Source organism: Protopterus annectens, chromosome 3.part0 (genome assembly GCF_019279795.1).
Source record: "Protopterus annectens isolate FY-2018-M chromosome 3.part0, PAN1.0, whole genome shotgun sequence".
In the NCBI taxonomy this organism is placed as follows: domain Eukaryota; kingdom Metazoa; phylum Chordata; order Ceratodontiformes; family Protopteridae; genus Protopterus; species Protopterus annectens.
Window position 1 is genome coordinate 589556583 of NC_056731.1, and position 25647 is coordinate 589582229.

General features: G+C 36.3%; 1 protein-coding gene across 2 annotated transcripts in view; it reads right to left on the reverse strand.

Annotated features, from left to right (window-relative positions):
• Positions 1-5720: 5720 nt before the first annotated feature.
• STAC (SH3 and cysteine rich domain) overlaps positions 5721-25647 on the reverse strand; it is a 1460498-nt gene continuing 1440571 nt past the window's right edge. Inside the window, exons 12-13 of one of the 2 annotated variants that reach the window (XM_044064992.1) lie at positions 7894-7980; positions 5721-6478 (exon numbers count right to left, since the gene is read on the reverse strand). In XM_044064992.1, coding sequence (XP_043920927.1) covers positions 6380-6478; positions 7894-7980 — 186 coding nt within the window. In that variant the 3' untranslated portion in view covers positions 5721-6379. The remainder of the gene's footprint in view (positions 6479-7893; positions 7981-25647) is intronic. The other variant, XM_044064993.1, reaches the window with a different exon arrangement.

The window sequence follows — 25647 nt, forward strand, 5'->3', positions numbered from 1 at the left end:
CAAGTTCTTCTCCTTTGATGTCAGTCTCAATGATTTCAGAAACAAAATATATATTAGCAGAGGGGGTTGAAGTGTGCCAAAGTGGTTGTCCCCTGATAATTTGGGGGGTTTAAAATTTTGAAGATTTTTGACTTTATCTTTTCAGCTTTGAGTAAATCAGAGCAAGTAGCACATGCACATTGATGTATCTGAACACACACACACACATGAGAGAGACTGAGAAAGATATTTTTTCTGTGTGTGTGTGTGTGTGTGTGTGTGTGTGTGTGTGTGCGTGTGTGTGTGTCTGTGCATGCGCAAAACAATATTTGGTCTTAGTAAACAAAAAGAATTACTCTGAAATATTGTTTTCATTTCTGCTTTAAAATTTTGTTGATTTGTACTAAATTGTTTACAAAAGGGATTTATCTTTAGTCCACGTTATTAGATTTTTTCATAATTCCTGATATTCATGGTTCAGAATTCTTTAGCTAACCTACTGTATTCTGAACATTCTGTATGAATTTGTAAAATGTGCTTTTGTAAACTTTTCAAAACCGAACTGCAAATCCATACCAACTTTATATTTTCAAGATCATAGCAAAAGTTTTGTATAAACTTTCATTGTATTTAATAAAATACTTATAATAGTTAAAACAAAAACTCTAAATCATGCTGTTGTATAGTATGATTTATTTTGCATTCTCTTCTGACATATTTTAAAATATAGTCAGTGCTTTACATAAAACAAACAAAAGGATGCAGCATTTACACTACTTGTCTTAAACCACAAATTTTTAAGTATCATATTCACTGAGTAGAATAAATAAAGTCACATATTTTGTTAGGTTAGTTGTTCAGTCTAATTGATTTGTATCTTCTGGAAAAAAATTTATGCAACATAATCTTTTGTATCTTTAGCAGCTAGGTTATCACATTGAGAAGCTAAAGAAAAGAATGAGGATTCTGTATCTGAAAGATTTAAGATTATACCACCGGTACTTGAGGTGGGGAACATAATTTAATAAAGGAATTCTGTGACACTTTATACATACATACTCTTCAAAAATCCTGATTATCCAGTGGTACAAGAACTTCAGATTTTCACGCTCTTTTTGGTTTTAGTGACATGTTATGACAGCCATCATCACAAAAGACTACATGGAAAAAATGTGCAATCTCTCCTAAGAAGAAAGCACCAGGTAGAGATGGTATATCCATGGAACTGTAGAAGTAGTTCATTGGATCATAGGATGTTACTAGGTTAATGGCCCCAGGGCCCTTACAAGCTTCAACTCATGTTTCCAAGGCTGCCTGGTTCAAATCAGCACCTATTGTCCTTGTGCAAGAGGGATGCAGCTGGAACCCCTGAGGTGACTTTCTGTTTATCCAGCCAATCATCCAAACTGCACTTAAACAGAGACAACAAGGGGCTTTTTTTAACATGAATGGAAAGCTTGCTCCAAAGGTGAGGCAACCTCTGAGTCAAATCTGTCTCTCCAGCAAGTTCTGTTGATGTCACATACCGAGTTAAGGCCCTTTGAGTGAGTGACCCGTGTGCCATTTGACTTGTGAATGTGCAGCATTTTCATTAAAGGTGAGTCAGAGATTGCTCTCTCAGTAAGACACAGGTCGCCTCTGAGCAGCCTGTATGACACAGAGTAAAGTAATAATAATTTCAGTCTGTCTGCATAAGACAGATGTTGAAGACCCTGAATTTTCTTTGTAAGGAACCTTTGTGGTCTCTCCAATTGCTGCAGGTCCTTTTGTTAAACAACCTCTGTTGGAAATATACTGAGGAGTGAGTAACACTAGCATAATAGGCCCAATGAGGCAATTGTAGTATTACTGGTAACATTTAGGAACATCTTAAATCAGCCATCATGTTACAAACCTATTTCTACATAGTAGCTACAAACATATGTGTCAAAATAAGGACAAGAAGGCTTCAGTCTCATTTATTCAAATTAACTCTCTCCATCCTAATCTGGTCTCATTAAACATTGCTGGAGCTCAGGTCATCCATGTTCCATTAATCAGTAATTCAGGCCTCTGTCCAACAACATAAACCATATGTTGCAGCTACTGCTGATTTTGAAAAAGCCATTTAATAAATTAACTCATTATATCTGTAGAAATAAAGAGAAGTATATGTTTTCATATGACACCATCAAATTTCTAGAAGCCCCCTACTCCCAAACTTAAAGTATATGGATCAAAAGTGCGCTGTTGCAATTTTAACTCTTCAGGAGTACAAGTCAAAGATGCCATCCTGCTTACACCAGCCATTAAGTTCCAAAATATTAAAATAAATGCAAAACAGGACACCAAAGTGATCAAAGTAGTGGAGAAAGAAGATAAAGCTGCATTATTAAAGACAGTATAAAGACTTCATATTAGAGGGTGACCTTCTTTTAATATGATTCAGATTTATTTACTTTCATAATTCAGAGGTATTCTGAATGAAGCCATAAAAGCCCAAGTTCCCTTCCCTTCTCCCAACAGTGTCTCTCCTACACTTGAAATAAGTATTGATACAGACATAATGAAGATGATTTCCAGGAATATAACTTCCATATACTATAGCTTGGATCAAAAGGCCACTCAGTGTAAGTCTTTTATCTGACACTAGCAAATATGATTCTTCTGTAAAACATGTATGACACAATAGCATTTTTAAGGCAGATCCATGTTTTGAAAATAATCTCTGTATAAGCAAAATGCTTAAGCTATTGTTTATTTTTATTTGGGAATGGAAATGTATCAAGTGCCATTGACCAAGCTATGAACAAAGAAAATCCATGCACAATTACTGGCATTCGTCTTCAGAATTTAAATGAATTACTTCATAATGGATAATTACTTATGAGGTTTGGGAGACATCATAACAGAATGGGTAACTCTTGAGATTTTGAGACTGGATTCTCCCCAAAGGCATTCTTTGTTGATAACCTGTCGGAAAGGACACATCGGTAGTATTCAGTATAGGTTATCTGGCATGAGAACAGCTAAACAGAGTTAGCAATCCCCCTTTAAGATTACTCAAAAAATGAATTCCCATATGGAATTACCAGCTCATCGGGACAGATATTACACGGGACTAATTAGGAAAATGAGATTAGATTTCCTTTTTAAGCAGCTCCAACTGAAACAAGATCTTGCCTTAATTTTGTTTAGGGACTGAGGTTAAAAAATGCCATGCAAATGAAAGGGCAGTGGGACTGTTACTAACTATAGGCAGCCGTAATCACCTAGCCATATCAGCATCTGTAATATTAGAATTCAAAGTTAGCCATGTCAGGATTTGTAATATAATCAGCTGGCCATGACAGGATCTGTAATATACTTGGAATTTAAAGGGACTGCAGTCAGTATCTGTGCTAGAACTATAAATTGTGGCTTTTAAACTTGTAAAGACTGTTGAATAATCATGGCGTGCTCTCATGAGTATTCAACCAATATGATAAGTAGTGTAACAAAAATGCAACTGATGACTCAACTTTGGATTTCTGTGTGGAAAGGGAAAACTATTCTCAAACAGATACAATTAGTGACGGATTTTCAGCTTCAGTTCCCCATTATGTTTCTAGAATGCTATTCAGAAGACATGTAAGGTGTCTCTCAAATCCTATTAGTTGTAATATTGAAAATATCTCCAAATTCTGGTTTTATTATCAGTAAAGGTAATTTTACCCAAAAAACTAAGACAAGTCATTGCAAATCAGTGTCCTGTCTTCCTGGAGTCATGGTTACTAGGTTCTAATGGCCTAGATGCTCTACTGCACAGCCCAGAAGAAATGATTATTTCAAATTAACAGTGTCTTGAAATTATTTCTGCTAATTCTTGGTTACAGCCAAAGTACACTCCTCTGGGGCACCACTAGAAATGAATTCAGGGACAAGGTTCTTTGAGCTTACAAGCTCTACTGGGCCCAGAAATGACTCACTGTGGTGGACATTTTTTAAAGGTGCTGATCCAGCCAATAAGAAGTGATATCCTGTACCTCAGGTAATAGAGAGAGAGAGAGAGAGAGAGAGAGTGAGAAAGAGGAAAGGCGCAGTGAAACAGCATTAAGCTGCGCTATGGTCCATGTTACCTAAATTTAATGACGTGTATTGTATCTCTTAATCTTATAAATAAGACACAGTGTAAAACTATTATGATCAAACATTTGATATTTCTTGTCTTCGCAGCTTTGTATTTTTGTTGATATTTTACGGTTAAAAATAATAATGTGTAGCTTAAAAAACATTGTTTTATCAATTATAAAGGGAGTTACAAATCTGTTTAGTTTTAAATATGCATTACTTCCTACTTTTACTTATTGCAGAGTTCTGGAATGCTTCCTGTTGTACTGTTAAAGTAAGCAGTGGCTGTTTGATTGTAAAGCAGAGTACCATGTTTAGTAGCCAAGCAAGGAATCTAAATAAAAGACTTGTGCTGATCTCACACCGCTGAATCATTTTACAAAACAAAACAATTCTCATTAAATAAATAAATAAGCCCTTAGGGTAATAAATGTAAACAACCACATTTATGTTGCTAATACACAAAAAACTATTTTTCGTACTATACACAGCAGAATTTAGTAAATTAACATTCATATTCTAGCAATCATATATGCTAGTAATCTTTGAATATAAAGGAATTTCACCATCAGCTCCACAAGTATACAAGGATAAAGCCCTGACTATGGTCCAGGTGACCTGAGATTGATTAGTAAGTCAGTGTTTAATGGAGTTAGTATGACAGGATGAGCAAGCTCATCATGAGAGGGATTGATAGAGGTAGTTCAGGACTGCCAAGTGTCAAAATCCCCTGGAGGAGAGGTGGCTCATCGGAAGTAGTCCAGAGGCAGTCAGGCATTTGGCCACTAAGCCACTTCAGCAGTACTTCTCACGGCCAGTAGACAGGAACATGCGCCCACAGTGGAGAGGGCATTGTGGTTCCCCATAGTGAAGTACATTGCCAGCTGCCCACCAGAGAGGGGTTGAGCTCAATAAACATGGCTTCATTGATAGGATGCCAGTGAGGTTGCAACACATTTCTGAGTTTGCCTGTCTGACAGCTTCCCTTGGCCAGCTCTTGTCCTTACAGGGGAAACCCAGGGTAGGGGAATGAGTGTGTAAGGCTGATAGATGAGTCGTTATGTTGCCAGGTGTAGTAGGAAAAGCACTTCAAAAATAAAGCCATATGATCATCCAGATTACTTGGTCATTATGCAATGCTAGTAAACATCATAAATTTAAGTAAAATATATTAAAAAAGCATGATATTGTTTCAACTAGCAAAAGAAAATATGGATGACTTTATATGGCAGTTGTAATTAAAATCAGTGGTAATGCAGAAAATTATATTTTCAGGTTAACCATATATAATGCTATAATGGTTCTGTTATTAGAAGCAGAGTTTGTCCTATTATTACTGAAACTGTTGACAAAAAAAGCTATAAAATTGCTGTCACACAGCACGAGAGGAAAATCCAGTCACTCAACCTTATATTTTCACTTTAATTAGTCAAAAAAGAAGAACAATTCTAAATGTATACTGATAGCTCCATTAAATCAATAATCAGCTCAATTAAGGTGTGCTGTTAAGGTGCATTAGTAAATGTTACTACCTATTAATTAATCCCATCCTTGCTGGCAAATAACATAGGATGCAGTTAAATGCCATGTAGAGAAACGTGAGAGAGAGAGACACCAGTCAGAGCTAATATAAATTAAACGATTATCCACCATTCTTTTTATATTTTAAAAATATTTTACATTTATTAAGCATCATAAATGACCATACTGCAATACAGCCCATGTGGCTAATGACAGCCATTTGTCATATTATAGCTTCTAATAAGTATTTATAAATTAATCATTGTGTTCCACTTGGCTTGTGGAAGTGAAGCTGCTACTCTTACACCAAAGAAATACTGCATTTATTACACTGCTAATTCTGCTGACTTGTTACATCTTCACATAAGTAATCTCTGCAAAATAAAAATAATATAAAGTAAAACTAGAACAAAGCACTTTGTCCTCAATAAATACTATTTCACCTTTTATATCCTTAAAGACAAGCAAACATACATAAATATTGTTTGTTTTCTTTAAATCACAGATATACTCAGAGTGAACATTTCAGCTGCCTTCCATCTTGAACCGAGAAGGGAGGAAGTTAAGTTAGCTCATCTAGAAGAAACTGACTTCCTTTATCCTTTCACAAATTTCTTTGGCGTTCTTAGGTTTTCCTCACAGCTATATATGCATTAAATAGTCTTAATGTTCAAGTGCAATTCTATTCTTCATCAGTGGTCTGCAGGGCATCTCTTCTGAAGCAGTGTGCGAGATGAAATAGATAGGCACCAAAGCAAGGCCTCATAGTAATGAAAAGAAATTTCTCAAATCAGATGATCTCTAGCACATCAATAGGTACAAAGCCCTTCTTCTTTCCACTGTAGACTTTCAAAAACCCATTGTGCTCATCCTCACCAGACACACAGACCTATAGTAACATAAAATAAAATGCTTAGGAAGATCAGTTTCACCAAAGAATACTTTGATTCATTTCAGGTAAATTATTTTTGCTAAGTAAAACTCAAGGCCAGAATTATAAAACCTAGAAATGAATATCTGAATTCACAAATAGCATTTTCAGAGGTGACATCAATTTAATCCTTACCAGATATAATTTATGTTTGTTCATGCTTTATGGAAATTGCTGAATACTAGTAATGAAAATATTATATGGTAGGAAATTAACTACAATGTATGAACTGTAGCAGGCCCATATCTTATTAGTCATCTGTGTATTACAATTAATACAAACTATTAAGGAACAAAAAAAAATGGCAAAGTTCTGAAAAGAAAGCAGAGTGCAGGTCCAATTCATAAAACAACTTTAATAATCTAGGAGAAACACTTGAAACACTTAAAACAATCAGCACTAAGCACTTTTTTCTGTACTGAAGTCTTCTACAAAGTACATCATGTTGTTACCTTTCATGTTTTTGTACAAACCATCAACCAATCACATTAAATTACATTCATGCATGTTAATTATCTTAAAACTTTGTGAGCTTGAATATTTCAACATTAAATCTTATAAATAATGTGTATAAAAACATTTCCTTAATGTTACAATAAACTTTTATATATAACTTATGAAAGTTATAAATATTTTAAAAAGTCTTAGTTTATTATTACTATATTGTTGTTGCCTTTCATTTTAAAACACTCATCAGAGATAAACTATAATTCAAACCAGGTATATCGTTGACATTCAATCTAATCTGCTAAATCAATTCCTTATATTCAATAGTATTATGTGCATCTCCACACCTTATTAATCACACACACACACACACACACACACACACACAAAAAAAAATAAATTCCAAACATTCTGTACAGTGTTTGTACATAGCATTTATAGTTTTTTTTTTCTTAATGTCTTATAAGTGTTCATAAAGTCTTTCAGCCTTCTCTTTGTTTTACCAACATAGAAGAATGACACACAAGTTGCTAAATATATGATACACACAGTGTTACAATTACCCAGGCTTGCAATAGTCCTATCAAAATTTTCACATAAGGACCGTCATTTATGTACCTGCAAAACTAGCACCACCCACGTTTAAACATTTTAAACCTATAGCTGTTGCATAAATTATATTCTTCCCTTTTTGTGTATATTCTTTTAGATTTCTGCCCCTACTAAACTAATGATCACTTTACCAGCATCATTATTGTAAGAGACCACCACTGACCTTGAAACCTCTTTTTCTTTTATAAATGTAAAATCACTATAGCCCTCCCCCCAAAATCAGTGCATATCTATTCTTTCTGCCTTCAATGACCAGTTTTTTTCATCTCTCCCAATAAATACTGGGGGTATTCTCTTTATAAAGACATGCTTACCAATAATTTTATTTCCTTCTCAAACAAGTGGTCATCAGTAACCAGTCTTGATAAATGCACCGTTTGACCTTTTACTATATTCTTTGTCTGAAAAAGAGGATAGCATCTTTTAAAATGTAAACAGGAATTAGAGAAGGTTTCCTTATGAAAAATTGTAGAACAAAATCTTTTGTTTTACCAAATCTTTAAACAGGGTGATGTCTAAATAATTAATTATTTTATACCCAAATGTGTAGGTGTATTTCAAGAATTCTGTGGTACTGCTGAAATACTCAATAAATACCTTTAAATTCATTTTGTCTTCCCCATAATATAAGAATTTCATCTAAAATTTTAAAATATGCATACACAGTGGCACATTAAACACATATTGTTTTTTTCCCATTTAATTAACAGCATATTGACAAATATGGGGGCACATTTTGTCCCCATTGTCACTCCTGTCTTCTGATGAAAAAAATGCAATCAAACAATATACAATTGTTTTTCAAAACTATTTCCATAAAATCACTTAATGTTAAAATATCACTATTAAATTTTTTTTTACTTGATTCAACACTTCATCAAAAAATTCCAAACCTAAATCATGAGGTATAACTGAAGACAAATTTATCACATCGATTGTCATAAACATCACCTTATCCCTTTCTAATAAATTCCATGATTCCCTTAATGATTCCCTTAATGCATAATCAAATTCTTTAACAACATCTATACATTCAAATCTATAAATGCTGCTAAAAATTTGATAGGTTGCTCTTGTGGATTTTGGGAATTTTCAAATATTGATGGGATCACAGGTTTAGTGACCTTACCAAATTCATATACTTCATCTGTAACATAACCTTGAATTTTCATGTCTTCTAACAATCAGTTTTAGCATATGAGATATCTACCTTATTTTGACACCCTTTCTTCATTCAGTACATCATACAGCTTACCAGTCTAATCCACAAAGTCCATAACAACAACTCTCAACCCTTGTCTGGTTTGCCTGGTTTCATTACTTATTATCAGCTGTAATTTCGTTCAATAAAAATGTTCTTGCTTTGTAAGACTGTCTGTGTACATATCCCCTCTAGCAATTATATTTTTAATCTGTTGTCCACGAGTTTTTTCATGTATATCAATTAATGGGTGAACAGGGGACATAAACATATTCTTCTTTTTAAAAGATAAACTTGTTTTTTAATGATAATTTATCTAGGTTGAGTGTTTTAAAATGAAAGGCAGCTACAATATAATTAAAACATTCTAATACGCATGAATTTAGTTTAATGTGATTGATTGGTGGATTGTATAATAATATGAAGGGTAACAACATGATGTGCTCTGAATATGTCCTCAATATACCTGAAAACACTTAGTACTTATTTGTTTTAAGAGGTTCAGGTGTTTCTCGTGGATTATTAAAGTTGCTTTTTTTTAACTGGACCTGCATCACACTTTCTTTTTGGAACTCTGCCATTTATTTTTGTTTTGTTTTTGGTTCATCTGTGTATTAATGAATTATTGTTACATGCTGATAACAAAATAGTCTTAATTAAGAAATAACAGTCCGAATAAAGGACCCTAGTCACAAGTGTTGAGTTTAGTACTCTGTATCCTATTTAAAAAAATTGCTTTTGTAAAGTTTATTAAAATTAATCTATGCTGTAAGATAAACAGCTTCAAAATATAAGTTCAACAACACCATGAACATGTCATCCCAGTACTGGAATTCCAGCAGCCTGCAGTAAAATAAATTATAATAACTCTTTATGGCAACATTTTTAAGATTAAACAGAAAATTACTGATATATATGTTGTAATAAAGTAGACAAAATAATACTAATGCTACACAGGGAACTACACACAATTTATTTTCAAAACAATGTAAACACAATGTTCATGCTTTGGCCTTACAAAAATCTTTAACATCACTATGTCAATAAAAAATCAGATGCAGAAATCATTCATGCATTACTGTACAAACTCTTAAAACTTTGAAGGATTTGCTTATTTAAAAACATGGACTACAAATAGGTTACAACTCACAAACTCAATTAAGCATGCAGGAGTAGTAGGAAATAGAGCTGGGCTGTGAATTAGTGACCTGGAAAAGTAACACAAAGCTCTTCTTTACAACAAATTTTATTTTTATTAGAAAATAATGTTCATTTTTGCCATTATTAACAGACAGAACAATACCCTTTTGGGAAGCACTACATGGTAATAACTTGCTGAAACAGAATATATAAATAAAATATATATATTCACTAACTGCATATCGCAAATTTGTTTGTCTGTTTGTTTTTTTTTTAACTAGGAACACCCTACAGGGTATGGTCCATTTATTTTCAGTGCAGATTAAGGACTGAAAGAGAAAAATGCTATAGGGATCTATTAAGTCATTGTTTTCAAAATTAAATGAAGGGGAGAGCTACAAAGTCTGATGTCAGTCAGTAGTTTATTCAAAAAGTGGAGCCAGGCAAAATGAATAAGATGAGTCATCTAATGAGTTGTAACTTAAAACTTGCAAGGCAATAGAGTTGCAAAAAATATTGTAGTTGACATTCATTTGCTTGCAGTACTTGCTAAAATATAATGGCATTCAAACATTTACATTAATTTGAATACCTCTAAATTAGAGTATCGAAGTTGTCACTCCCTGGTGAACTCTAGAGTTACAAGAAGGGAAGTGATAAATGGTAAGGATTTTGTGAAGTATGGCAAGTTGTACAACATGGATTCAGTATGTAGCTTGTAGGCAGCCTAGGTCTGCCAACAGTACAGGTGGCTGCCATACCAGTAGCGCAATTTATAGCTTTTTGATACGAAGCTTCTAATTTAGTCCATAAATACGTTTTTATTAGCATATTTGCAAAGAGTAATTTATGCAATCATATAAGAGTTGAAAATCTCTTTCTTCCATTTGTCAGAAATGTCTTTGTCCTATAAAGTTGACTAATGCTTAGTTGTAAAGACCACCTTTTTGAATATGAGGTCAATTTTTCCTTTAAAGGACAACACCAAGTTATTTAATATTAGGGACTACTTGCAGTATGCTACCATCTAATGAATATATCTGAAAAGCAGAATTTTGTTCATGTTTGAAATTTATTTAATTTATTGAAACATAAATGGTCACATGTGAATGACACATTTACAGCTATGGCACAAATCTAAACTGCTATAGCACTAGGATAAATTTACATTGACACAGTATTTTAATTCATCACTGACCTAGTGTATTGAAGCCACCATATATGAATAGAGCAAAAGTTGCAGAAAATATGGGGACCTAAAACAAATTTGTGGACTAAATACGTTAAGCAAAATTTACCATTGATGACTTATCATAAACAGTAATTGCAAAAGACAAATTCTGATTTCTTTTTTACCTAGCAGAAATGTATTATTGCCGAAGGAGAATTTATACTTTTATTTTGTCTGGTTTACTTTAGCTTGAGGATGTTGAATAGATAACTTACCATCTGAAGTAAACCGAATAAACTTAAGGACATCATTTAGTCTTTATTCTGTGGATATTTAAAAGTGTACCAGAAGAATGAAAGTATAAGGAGAAGAGTGCAGCACATTTTATGGGGATGCTGCTGGATGTAGGTATAGGAAGTGAAAATATTTAAGTAGGAATACAGTGATTTCTGATAGGAGATGAGGGTGCATTATGATTAAATGTTAGGTGTGGTAGCCTGACTTAAAATATGAATATACAGTTGTTTCCAGAGTGAAGCTGTATCTTTGTAAAGTAATGGAGGCAGGGTTATGACTTCTTAATAAATAACATGTACTGGAATGTAGAAGGTTTGTGAGTAAAAGGTGAGTAGAAGTTGCTACTGAGAATATTATAAAGTATGGTGTCAAACAGATTAGTGACCTGGAAAGTAATATGTAATATATTAGTGAAGTTTTTGATATGACAAAAGTGAGTTCTTTAGAAGGCAAAAAGAATAAATTTGCAATGTTTTTATCTGTGCAGATTGTAATAAAGCAGATGTGTGACGCTAACCTGTGACAAGGGGCATAGCATATGCAGGTTATGGCAATAAGATGCTATTTGTCAAAGTATTTATAGACTCTATTATGAGATGTTTGGCCTACATGTAAGTATATTTTACATTTGTTAGATCCTTTGATATTGTTATTTTGTAATAAAGTAATTAGGTTTGGGGCTAGCAGAATACTCCAAATATTTGTAGCATTCAACTAATAGGACAGGGGTGCCCCACAGGTATTATTGAGATGTTGTAGAGTATTAACTATCATGTAATTTGTTTTGTTTGATTGTTAGATTGTTATTATCTAATCAATTGCATAAGTGAGTAAACTGTTCCCAAAGTTGTGACTGTAGTTCAGAAGCAGGGTTACTTGATTCTAAGATATCAAACATTCGGTAGATTAGTTGCATGCCAATGGATGAGAAGAGAGAAAAGAACAGGGCCTAAAACTAGAACACGTGGTACTCCCCTAAAAACAAGTCAGGGTTTGTGAAAAGAGTAAGATTCTGCACTTTAATTTGTCTCTAGGATTGGTACTATTGGAACCATTTACAGGTTGTGCTGACATATTTGCTTTTTAATTTATTCGCTAAATAAATATGATCCATTAGGTAAAAGCACGTTGCAGGTGACCAAAGAGAACATCACATTGCAAGAAAGTAATTGTCTTATTAAGTTGTTTAACAAGCTAAAGATAACATCTATAGTAACATTAATGATGGTTTAATTACTACATGGGTATTAGTAGATATGACTTGTGAATTCAAGACAGTTAACCATTGCCTCATATTACAAGGGCTACAGAAACTACACTTAGGTGAAAGCACCTTTTTATTCCCTGTTATTTTTTCATCCGGTGATTTTATCTTGTGATCTAGTTCTATCAGGAAATTTTTTGTAAATTATATTTAAAGATATTATATTAGTTTATCTTCTGTTCTTATGTTGTCATGGCAGGGACTTTCAGCTCTGAGATGTTGCACAGATGAAGGCTCTGAAGAATAAAAATCTGGAAAAAAGCATTTGTTTTCTAAATGGATTTTATGTCCATAATGAGATATTTACAACACTGACACAAATTTAAATTGCCATAGCATTACGGCAAATTTACATTGACAAAGAATTTTAAAATTTAAGTGACCTACTATTTTGAAGTCATCATAGTTGAAAAGAACAAAAGTTATAGAAAATATGGGCTGAAAACAAATATGTGTTCCAAACACATGAACTAACTGGATTTTGTTTTAGTAAACAAATAAACTGAAGATATATCAGAAGTTGAGAGTATACAAGTTTCTCCAGTATTTTACTTAAAATGTGTTGGTCATGTTCTGAAGAAAGTCTAAGAAACAAAATTTTGGAGATGAATATAACTGTCTTAACATACATAATACCAACTTATACAGTTTTTGAAGCAAAAAGTGTGTTGTTTATGCATTTTATTATATTGACAATGATTACCCTGATTTTTTTCCTCAGAGCTGAAATTCCCTGCCATGATATCATGAAAGAAGACCCACAATGCCTCACTAATTAAACTTATGAATGCGCTCCAAAATTTCCATGATAAATGCATCAGTAATGGCTTCTTACTTTTGAGAAAGAAAAGCCAGCAACTAGTTCTTACAGGTGGAACATCTTGCATTAAAAATTAAGACATTTTGATGTAGTAGTGAACCCACAATGTAAGTAAGAAGTTGCTCATCTAAGAAGGTAGATGTCATTTTCTTGCCCATAATGTTTTACGATCATAAGTAAAACATTGATTAGTACCTATATGACATCACTTTGTGATTGTGACTACAGAGAAAAACTAAGTAAATAGTGAAACTAAAAAAATTAAACAAACTCTAATTTTCATTTTTTTTTTTTTTTTTTTTTTTGTAAAATCACTTATAACCTTAACATGAGGAGTATAATAAGAAACTAAATCAATTATGCAACAGAGATGCTTCCGAAAGTGACCAAGATATTTTAATATGGGTAACTTAGATATGGGTTTGAACTGTTGCAGTTCACAACATTTGAATGCATTAGGAAGGGATGGACTATAACTGAAGTTTTCCACTTTGAAAAGAACACATCTGATTATGATAATACTTTAAAGATAAAGGTCATCTGACTGAATATGGATGGACCTGATTATCTTTTTTAAGAAATATATATATATATATATATATATATATATATATATATATATATATATAGGGTCTATATCAGTTCCGCGAAAATCCATTTCAATGAATACCAAAAGAGCGACATGTATTAATTGAACCACGAATAGACCTAACGCACTAAACCTCAAAATTTAAAACATCAAACGGTCATAGTCAGCCAATCCCACCACCCACTACATACTACCTACCCAAACAAAATAAACAAACCACATACATACACTAACCAAACCCTACTCCTAACCCTAAAGTAAAGCACCAATACCCAACTTTTAACCCTACACTAAACCCCACATACACAACTATCTATGCACTATCCTTAACCGCTCCCTAACCCTAAGGTCCGTAACTACCGCACACTTCCCCTACAGAGATATACCCTATCAAAATAAATAATATACATAAATACATTTAACAAAACCCTACTTCTAACACTACACTAAATCTTACATACATCACCTATTTATACACTTACCTTAACCCGCACCCTACCCTTACACTTACCTTACGGAGCTATACTGCAGACTGGCCAAACAAAACGCTTCCACATTTCGGATTTCACTGTTTTGGACGTTCAGCATTAACGTAGTTCTTGCAAAATGTGTCGATCATTTCGTATTCGCGGAAACGTTTCAATCGTTTGAGATAGATATATATATATATATATATATATATATATATATATATATATACATACACACACACACACATATATATATATATATATATACATACACACACACACACACACACACACACACACATATATATATATATATATATATATATATATATATATATATATATATATATATGTATATATGACAAGTTTGATGTGTAAACATATGAAAATTAAAATGACTGGAAATGATTGCATAAATCTACTCTTTTCGATAACTGCCATGGGATCTTTTATATCCACCTACTACCAACTCAGGCAAATGGAGCCTTGGTTTTACTTTCATGTCTCATCTACTGCTCCCAAGCTCAGATAAATGAGCAACTGCCTTTTCTTCCATGAAAATTCATTGTTATTAAAAGTAACCATTAATATTTCTCATAAATTTCTTAAACTGTCTAAATTATTTTTCAGTATCATTGTCTTTCACAGCCCTACTATATTCACTACGTTTCTGGCTATAGCTAATGTGACAAGAAAAAAACTAATTCTTAAATATTCACAGATTCCTTTTCCTTGTTCACTAAGTCTTCATGTTATTCACTGAGTTATACCACAGATATTACTGAAACACTGTGATGAATTTATTAACATTACAATTAAAATATACACTTCATCCCCACTGCCAACCCTAGGCTGCATTTGCATTCTCAACCCCCCGGGAGCCATATCTTTACTAGCATACATGTTCAATAGCGTTAAGTGCCATATATTACCATGCACATTTTTAGAAATATTGTGAAGTTTTAAACAAATGAATTGTCAGTTGACTCAGCTGAAACAAATTACCTTGTTTAAGGGAAATCTCAGTCCTAGCATTCTAGTCTCATGACAAAAAACATGAACTGTCATCTTTATCAAATTATTATAACAAAATCAGCCATGTTCTGAGTATTTTCTATACCTCAAGGAGGCAGAGGCATATTCCTAATAGGAAAAAGTCCAAAATGGAAAAAATAAACAGAACCAGCATCACCGGAACACAAATGATACTTCACAATAGTAAGTATGGGCTTTGCTCGCTAAAATGTTCTGTGCATGAAGTAAAAATAATGACAACCAAGTTCAACACAAGAGGTGGATACTGAGTGAATGCTGAATACATTTTCAGAACATTACCTCCAAATAACCCAGTTTCAACATACACAACCTCTTCCTTAGTATAAACTGCTCACAAAGACTTCCACCATTTTTAAAATAACAAAAATATTGTATGACACCATCCCTGACATGTACTTTCATATTTTCACATTTTAAACAAGAAGCTAAACATTTCATAAGCAAGTCAAGTCAATATCAAGATATATCATGATTTTCTGCAGTACACAATTTCATATATTTAACATCAACTGCAATTCAGAGTAAAAAAATAACACTTATTCTTCTTGTAGCACCTTGGCTGTAACAGTCTTGTATGGAAGTATGATACATACGCCAACATCCAGATTTATGCTTACAAACACTATGATACAATTTAAAAGACCCACCCTAGCACCAATCAACAAACAAGAAAGTACAGTTGTGTAAGAGTAACAGTTGATGTCCTACTGATCACTGTTGCAATATTCGTAACAGATGGGTTCTCATCCACTGACGTCTGCACGGTTTACCAAAGTTTTACCTTCAGAGGGAGTATATCTGGATGATGACCTCAGCTCATTGGTGTAGTAGTTTGTAGATGTACATATGGATGTTATGCATAAGATCCTCAGACTATCTCCAAGCCAGCTACCTGAAGACAACTAAGATAGGAGACTGGTCAGCCAGGAGGGGTGCAGTTTGAATAGGTATGTAAACTACCCTGAATAGTGATGTAGTAAACTGGTAGACTGAGTGTGTGTTTTTTGAGAGAAGAGTAGAGAAGGGGGATAAGGGGAAAGGAAAGAAATACTGCAGCAGTGATCAGTGGGATATCTATGGTTATGGTAAGTTCTTACACAACTATGGTTATGGTAAGTTCTTACACAACTATGGTTATGGTAAGGTCTTACACAACTACATGATCTCCTGACCAAAATCACTACTGCAGTATTCATAACAGATTTGTGATTCTAGAGCTGTAGAGAGAAAGAGGGAGGAAGGCTAAATAGACAAAACTGTTTGGGCAAAAGCCATGCTGGACCTAGAAAGGGCATCTAACTTATAGTGTTTAGTGAAAGTGTGGACAGAGGACTGGGTGGCAGCTTCAAAAATGGATCTGGTATCCACACCTTTGTAGAAGGCATCAGATGATGCCAATGCTCAAGTGAAATGTGTTTTTTGGACACCAGGGCAAAGTCTTTCCATGGTCCTAATAGCAGAAGTAAATAGCCTTTGAAATCCAGGGTGCAATAGCTTGTTTAGACACTGGTTATCTCAGCTTGGAGTTCATGAAAGAGAGAAACGGCTGATCTGTTTTTATGATATTAGTTTTAAACAGTTAAAATCACCTGTGAATGTCTAGAGTGTCTCATGTTCATTCTCTCCTATTTTGGAGTTTGGGAAAGAAAGTTGAAATGCTGATAGCCTGGTTAAGGGTAAATTCATTAACTACTTTAGGCATGATGGATGGATTGGTCCTAAGGTATACCCTATCTTTATGGAAGATGAGAAAAGCAGGAATGGCCACGAGAGTGTGAAGTTCAGAAACTCGGCAAACTGAGGTGAGGGCCAGAAGAAGCACAGTTTTCTGTGTGTGTAATTTATAGATGATTGAAGCTGCTGGCTCAAAAGGGGCAAAGTAAGTTTTTCCTACACAAATTTAAAGTCCCCTGGTAGAGAATATGGGCATTGTTGGAGGTTTAAGGTGCAAAACTCCTCTCAGGAAAAGTTTGACCTCTGTCCTGGACATGAGGGGGGCTCTAAAGGTAAGCATGCATTGACAGCAGATAAGTGGGCTTTAATGGATGAATAAGCCAAACCAGAATGTAATAGCTCAAAGAGGTATTTGAAATACCATGGGAATGTCTGACAAAAGTGCGTTTAAGGCACCACGCAGATAACCATTTTCACTTGGCTGTATATGATTTCCTGATAGGTTCATAGGTGTTTACTACCACAAGGGCCTCTTTAAATCTAGCCATGCATCCCAAATCTCTGACGAGTTTTGATACCCTTGATAACCATTTAAGGGTTACCTGTTTGCATCAGAGAAATAGGTGCCAAACCAGGGATGAATTTCTGGTTTCCTATCCAGTTGTCCAAGTTGTACTTGAATTGGATTAGGGAGGAACTCTGCTTCCCATGGATGGGGAGCCTGTTCCATTAATGGGGTAGTCTCTTGGATACGTACCTATCTCTCCAGCAGGTCCTATTTATATCACAGGCAAGGTTTAAGTCTTTATAATGGGTAATTCTGGTACTGTTTGTTTTGTGGATATGCAGGAGGTCCATCAGAGTCAGGTCTAACAATGCCCTGTATGGCAGGTATAGATCTACCCTCAAAAGCCTGTAGGAGACAGAATATAGGGATAGGGCCTTGAGGTGGTCTGCATAGGACATATTATTTACGCCCTGTATTCTTTTAGTGAGGAACCTCTGTGGATGTTCCAGTTGTTGGATATGCCTGGTTAGGTACATACAAAAGGGGGCACTGTACTCAATGATAGGTCTGATGAATGCTGAATACAGTGGAAGAATAACTTCCTTGGACTTAGATGCCATACCTTTGTTTATAAGTTGTGCAACATAGAATGATTTCCTCACCACTGTAGACACGTGATGATCAAAAGCTAGATTACTATCTATGTGTGTCTCTAAGTCCCTGACTACTGGGTCAGCTCTAAGGGGTGTGTTATCAATATGATAGTTACCAGGGATGGATGACTTCCCAAAGGATACTATTATGTATTTCTTAGCAGTTTTAGTCCATGACTCTGACACCAGTTGTTTGTCTGTGTCAGCCCCTCCTGGAGAACATTTGTGTCAGTGTGAGATTCAATGACAGCTCCTAATTTGCAATCATCTGCAAATTTAGTCAGCCAGAGACCACTGATGTTGACCTTGGCTTCTGAGAAGTAAATTCCAAAAAGGAGCGGTCCAATGACTGATCCATGAGGGACTCCACTTCTGACTGGCCTCTTTGTAGAGGTGGATTCCCCAGTTCTAACTTCCTGGGTCTTGTCTGTGAGTCAGTTGGCTATCCACCGGGTGACATATGGGTTTGTACCTAACTTCTTGATTTTGTCAACAATGCCTGATTGGGGTATTGTGTCAAATGCCTTGGACAGGTCAAGGTAGGCAGTGTGCATGATTTTTCCCTCATCCATTGCTTTGGTGACCTTCTCAAAGAAGTCCACCAGGTTGAGTAGGCATGATCTGCCCTTTACAAAACCAAACTGGGTTGAGTCCAGTGTCTGGAGGTTTACTATATCTCTATTGATCATCTCCATAATAATTCTTTCCATGGCTTTACATATAAGACTAGTGAGACTTATGGGTCTGTAGTTTCCAGGGTCTGTAGATGGCCCACCTTTGTGCAGAGGGATGACTGTTGCCTTTCTCCATTCATGAGGCATGAAGCCTGTGTGGAGGCTACAGTTAAATAGTAATTCCAGAGGTATCCTGGGCTATTGTCTGGGCCCATTGAGGCAGTGTTCTCGGTCTTAGAGAGAGCATTAAGGACCTGTTCCCCAGTGATAGTACGGGGAAGTTATATTTGATAATATTTCCTGTGGGAAGGTTGAGAGGGAGAGAGGAGTAAAGTTGGAGCTGAATTTATCAGCCAGGAGGTTTGCTATGTCTTTTGGCTCAGTATAGGTGGCTCCATTTACAATGATATTAGGTTTCCTGGCTTCTTGTAGAACTTGGACCACCTCATCAGAGAAAGCATGTCTTTTAGGAATTCAAATCCTGTAATCCAGAGAGTGAGACTGAGAGACGTCAAAGTCGGAGGAAGGAGCTACCCATTCTGTTGAGTGATGAGGTCTGGTTGTAGAGGAATTCTCCAGAAATTTCTCTTTGAAAGGTGAAACAGGAAGAGGAATCAATGCAGTATTGGCCAGAATGGTGCCAGAAGCAAAGGTTTTGGAAACTCCTTCTGGACTTCAAGCAGAAGTATTGGAAACAGAGGTAGTGGGAGGGGTATGTATATAGGAACTACCCTGAACACTGGAAGGAGAAGGCAACGGTCTTCCAAGCTAGTGGACATGTGTTCCTGGTGCTGAAAACAGGAAATTTGTGATGTGTGGAAGTGAAAAGATCTATCTATGGTGTTCTCCACCAAGGGGTAACAGCTTTGAAAAACTTTATATTCAAAGACCATTTTTGAGGGTCCTTCATGTCCCTGCTTAAAGTCTGCCACCACGTTCTTCTAAGAGGGGATGTACATTGCAGTGAATGTCAGATTTAGGTAAGAAGCAAAGTGCCAGGCCTCATATGTCAGCCTGCATGGGGGTAGGATCTTGTGTCTTCCTGCTTGTTTATGTAGCACATCACTGTTTTGTTGCCTGTGTACACCAGCAGAGTGCCTGGCTTCCAGAATTGTGAGAAGGTCTGCAGAGCCCACAGAAGTGCCCTCATTTCTTTTAGGCTGATATTTTCTTTTACCAGCTGGGCAGGCCACTCCCCCTAAACTCTATGGGCTCCTGTTGCAATCCCGCCATGCCCTGTCTGAGTGGTCTGTGAACACGGCTTGGTTGTGTGGAGCTGGAGTGAATGGAAGGCCCAGGTTGAGAGTGACCTGAATGCTCCACTGAAAAATTTCTTTTTTGATGTTGGGCAGCAGAGGGATGAGAACAATGAGTGGGTGTAAGTGTCGAGACCACAGTGATTTCAGATACCACTCTGTTTTTCTCATGTGTAGTCTGGCAAGAGGGAGCATGGGAATTGTGGCAACCATAAACCCCAGAGCCCTAAGAATCTCTCTTGCCATACAGTGAGTCTTGGTGGAGAAGTAGTTGGTTAGGATGATGACTTTTCCCTGTGGGCTAAAGGCATGCACGGTGGAAGTGTCCAGTCTGCAGTCCAGAAACGTCAAGAAATGGGTAAGATTGAGCTTAGATTTTTTTGAAACTGATGGTGAATCCCAGAAGAGTCAGGAGATGTACATTGTAATGAATATGCTTGAGGATGTCATGAACAGTGCTTGGATTAGCAGGTCATCCAAGTAAGGGAAGATTTGTATGCCCTGTGTGCAGAAAAATGCCACCACTGGAGCTAAACACTTTGTGAAAACCAAAGGGTAAAGCACTAAATTGAAAATTTGATGATCCAGCAAAGAATCTGAGAAGTTTTCTGCCGGAAGGATGAATTTTAATGTGCAAATAGGTATCTTTGATACTTAGGGATACCAGGAATTCCCGAGGAAGAAGAAAAGGCAGAAGAGTGTGCAAAGAAAGCATTTTAAAAGTGGGCTCCTTAAGGGAGGTGTTTAGCTTAGAGAGGTACAGAATGGATCTCCATTCACCCTCCTTCTCTGGCACAAGAAAGATTCTTGTCTAGAAGCCTTTTACTAAACAGGGTAAGGGGACCTGCTTTATGGCTCCCAAGCTAGCATGTCTTGGATGATAGAGTCCAGGAGGTGAGTCTGGTTCGGAGGAGGTAGGGACAGCCCCCCCCCCCCCCCCCCCAGAGGAATGCTTTCTCAAGTCATAGCATAGTCCTCCTTGCTGATGATCAGGACCCATATGTCTGAGGTCACTGTTTCCCCAAACGAGGGTGAGAGAGAGAGAGAGAGAGAAAAACACAGAGTGAGTCTTTCTGAGAGGGGAATGGAGGGGCTTGAGGGACAGAGGCAAGGAAGACAATCACAGGGGCCAGCTAACAAACTGAGGTCTCCCAGAGGGGGTATCCCTCTGAGGTTTATCTGGGAATCTTTTTCTGGATGTTCTCCTTTGCTTATAAGAGGGCCTTGAGTCTTTTACAGAGCACTGGGAATCCTCTTTCTTACCTACGTCACAAGTTAAATTTAAATCCTGGGTTCCTAGTGGTTCTGATACTGTTCACTTTGTGGATGTGCAAAAGGTTTATCAGAGTTAGATTGAAGGCTGGCTTGCATATCCAGGCATAGACTGCCTCTCTGTAACCCACAGGAGTGTAGCGATAGGGCCTTTAGGGGCTCCATATAGGACAATATGTTTATACCTTGGATTCTCCTGTTAAGGAACCTTTGTGGGCATTCTAGCTGTTGCAGATGTCTGGTCAGTTACATGATGAAGGGGGTATTATATTCAATGATGGGTCTGATAAGGGCTGAATAAAGTGGCACTATGAATAAACTGGAGCTGGATGCCATGCCCTTACTTATAAGTTTAGAAATGTAGAATGATTTTCCTATTACCTTAGCCACATGTAGATCAAAGGCCAGATTACTGTCTAAATATGTTCTTAGATCCCTGACTACTAGGTCAAATCTTAGGGGTGTCTTATCGATGGAGTACTTAACCTGGATGGTAGTTTTCCTAAAATGTGCTATAATGGATTTCTTGGCTTTGAATTTCAATTCGTGCGTCTGTCACCAGACATTTGTCTGTGTTAGACCCTCTTGTAAGATGCTTGATTGTGTCATGGAGCAATCAATGGTAGCTCCAAATTTATAGTCATCTGCGAACTTGGTCAGCCAAAGACTCCAGGTATTAGTCTTTACATCCAAAAAGTAGATTTTAAATAGGTGTGGTACCAGCATGAAGCCCTGAAGTACCCACTGGTGACCAGTTTCTTAGTGGAGGTGGTATTACCAGTCCTAACTTCCTGGATCCTGTCTGTGATCCAGCTGGTAATCCAGTGAGTTATGTAGGGATTTATGCCCAGTTTGTTGAGTTTGTCAACTATACCTAAGCAGGGTATTGCATCAAACACCTTAGCCAGGTTCAGCTAGGTGGTATGCACCATTTTCTCTCATCTATTGCCTTGGTGACCTTCTCAAAGAAGTCCAGCAGGTTTAGAAGGCATGACATTCCCATGAAAAAGCCAAACTGAGTTGGGTCCAGTGTCTGAAGTTTGCCCGTGTCTTTGTTGGTCACTTCCATGATAATTTGTTCATGGTTTTGCCTATTAGACTAGTCAGACTAACAGGTATGTAGTTTCTTGGGTCAGTTGAAAGCCCACCCTTGTGAAGTAAGATAACCTTTGTAGTCCTCCAGTCTCATGGTACAAAGCCTGTTTTGAGGCTGCAGTTGAAAAGTGATTCAAGGGGTCCTGATAGGTCATGTTTCAGGCTATTTGGGAGGCATTACAAGATATTGTTGGGGCCCATTGAATTAGTGTTTTTGGCCTTAGCGAGCTCTGCCAGGACTTTCTCCCAGTTAATAATTGGAGGATAATGCTAGTGGGTATTTCATGTGGGGAGGTGGGGGGGTGAGGATGTGAGGTTTGAGCTGAATTTGTCAGCCATCAAATTCGCTATGTTGCTCTGCTCATTGAAGGTGGCATCACTGACCACCAGTTCGGCATACTGATATTTGCTGTCTTTGAGGGTTCAGACATAGCTGTACAAGGCCTTGTGATTGTCTTTAGCCTGTGAAGTTATCTTGACCTCATAATTTGCCATCATTTGTCCTCTTAGTTTCCTAATTAGTTTAATTAGAGTGCCTATCATTAACAGAGTTGCTCTTTCTGATTTTAATCATTACTTTTTATCCTTTTGTTACATACCCTATTAAGGTTAGGATTCTACTAGCGTGGTTTGGTTTTAGAGGTCATTTTGGGCTTACTTCTAGTTGGTACAACAGCCTCTTATACGGTCATTTACATGGTTATACATTGTCTTTGTGAAAAATTCTGCATAGGTTGCTGTGAACTTGGAGTTGGAAGGGGCACTGAATTTTGACAAACTATACCTTAATAAGATGTAGTTTGCTTTGAAATAGTTCCTAACTGTTACAGGGTTTGCTTAGCTTACCAAGTTGATTTTTATTTTAAAGGAGATAGTTTTGTGACCTGACCTCACCAGTGAGGATGTGACATGGAGCGCAGTATTTTTTCTCTAGTGGCTGTGCATTATAAGAAAACAACCTTATTAAGCACCCTTGAAATCAAAGGAAGTGGGTGGTGCATCTATTTAGAAACCACCAACAATTTTGCACAAGCATGTGTTGTACAATACAGTCCCCTATATAGTGGGGTGAAAATATTTTATATAAAAATTGGAGCATTTTAAAACTAATAGTGAGATATCTAAAGTGGTGGGTGAGAAGCCTATTTTTTTCTACTAAGGTGGGTGACAATTTGAAATTAATCCTAGTAAACACAGGTGGCATGGGAGATCTGGTTTTAAATTTGCCATTTTGGACATGGTGCAAATAGACCTGAGAGATGGGGATTGGAAGAACATTTTATGTAAAAAAGAGTTAATGTGGCAACTAAGGCTAGCTGCTAACCTGCACCCTGGTTTAATTGATTTTATATCCATTATACCAGTACTGAAGGAAAAGGCAAGAAAAATATAAAGTTATAAGCACTTTAAATAACATTTTAGTTCATTTGGAACAATTTCTTGAAATAATTTATTTACAGTGCATAAATTATTTGTAACTTTATCATGCATTTTATAATGGTGACGGAAATTTGTTTTTTTAGACTTGTTAACTTAATTTTAATAGTGTAAACTGATTGGTTTATTGTTAGCCAATAGTAGTTAATTTTAATCTATTTGAATTCTTTTTTCTCCTTGTAGTAATTGTTCTGATGAAGTCAACTTGGATTGATGAAAACGCTTAACAATTTGTGTTAAATAAAACTGTGTGGAGTCCGGAAACCCTGGTGGTGCATTTTTTAGTTTATCAGCAGTCTATAATAAACAGCGAACAGGGATAGGCTACCCAGGCCGTCTTGGTACCTAAGGGTCTTTAGACCAATAACCTTTTTATATAAGGAACTTTTAGGGCCAGTCTATCTGCATGATATGTACGGTTAAATACACTCTAGAGTGAACTTTTTAAACAATAATTTATTTAATTAGGGCTGAATACAGGGGGATAATAAAACCTTTTGATATGGATGACCTTTGCAAGTCAGTTGGGCTAGACAGAAAGATTTCCTAACTTGTGTTGCAATGCAGAGGTTATAGTTGAGGGAGCTGTTTAACTTTGTGCCAAGATCCCTGACTATCATCCTAATTTAACTCCTCTAAAGACCAATCCAACTTCCGACCTATAGCCATTCTTTCTCCCCTTACAAAAATCCTTGAAAAATGTATCCATAAACAACTGCTCAACCACTTGCTTTCCAACAACCTCTTATCAAATTCACAACATGGTTTCATACCCAAACATAGTACTTCCACTGCTCTAATCTCATTTACTAACACAATTCACTCACATCTAAATAAAGGCCAGGCAGTGTCCTCCAGCTTTCTTGACATGTCTAAAGCCTTTGACACTGTGTCTCATCTTCTACTCAACTTATGGGCTCAGCTCATCTCTGTCCTGGTTCCTTAGGTACCTCTCTAATAGACAGCAAGCAACCAAATGGCAAAATTCCCTTTCCCCCTACTTCCCATCTCAGTGGGCGTCCCCCAAGGTTCAATACTCGGCCCTCTCCTCTTCATTATATTCACTAATGATCTTAGCTCTACAACTTACCAAGCAGACATTGTTCAATATGCTGATGATGCTACCCTTATATGCTCTGCCCCCACATGCCAAGAACTACAATTAAAAATGCAATCCTCCTTCAAGAACATAGAAAAATATCTATTAGAAAATCAACTTATACTAAACCCTAAGAAAACCAAATTAATAGTCTTCGAAAATAAAAAGCCAAACCTTGCCAAGTCCCTCTGTCAATTCACTCCTCTAATGGAACCATCATCAAACCCATTACTGACACAAAACTATTAGGGGTCACCATAGATAAGAATCTAACTTTCACCAAACATGTTTCCCTTACAATTAAAAAGTATACATCAAACTGGGCATCTTATACAGGGTCAGACCATATCTCACCCACAATAAACTTACTAAGCTGGGCATTAATCCCTACA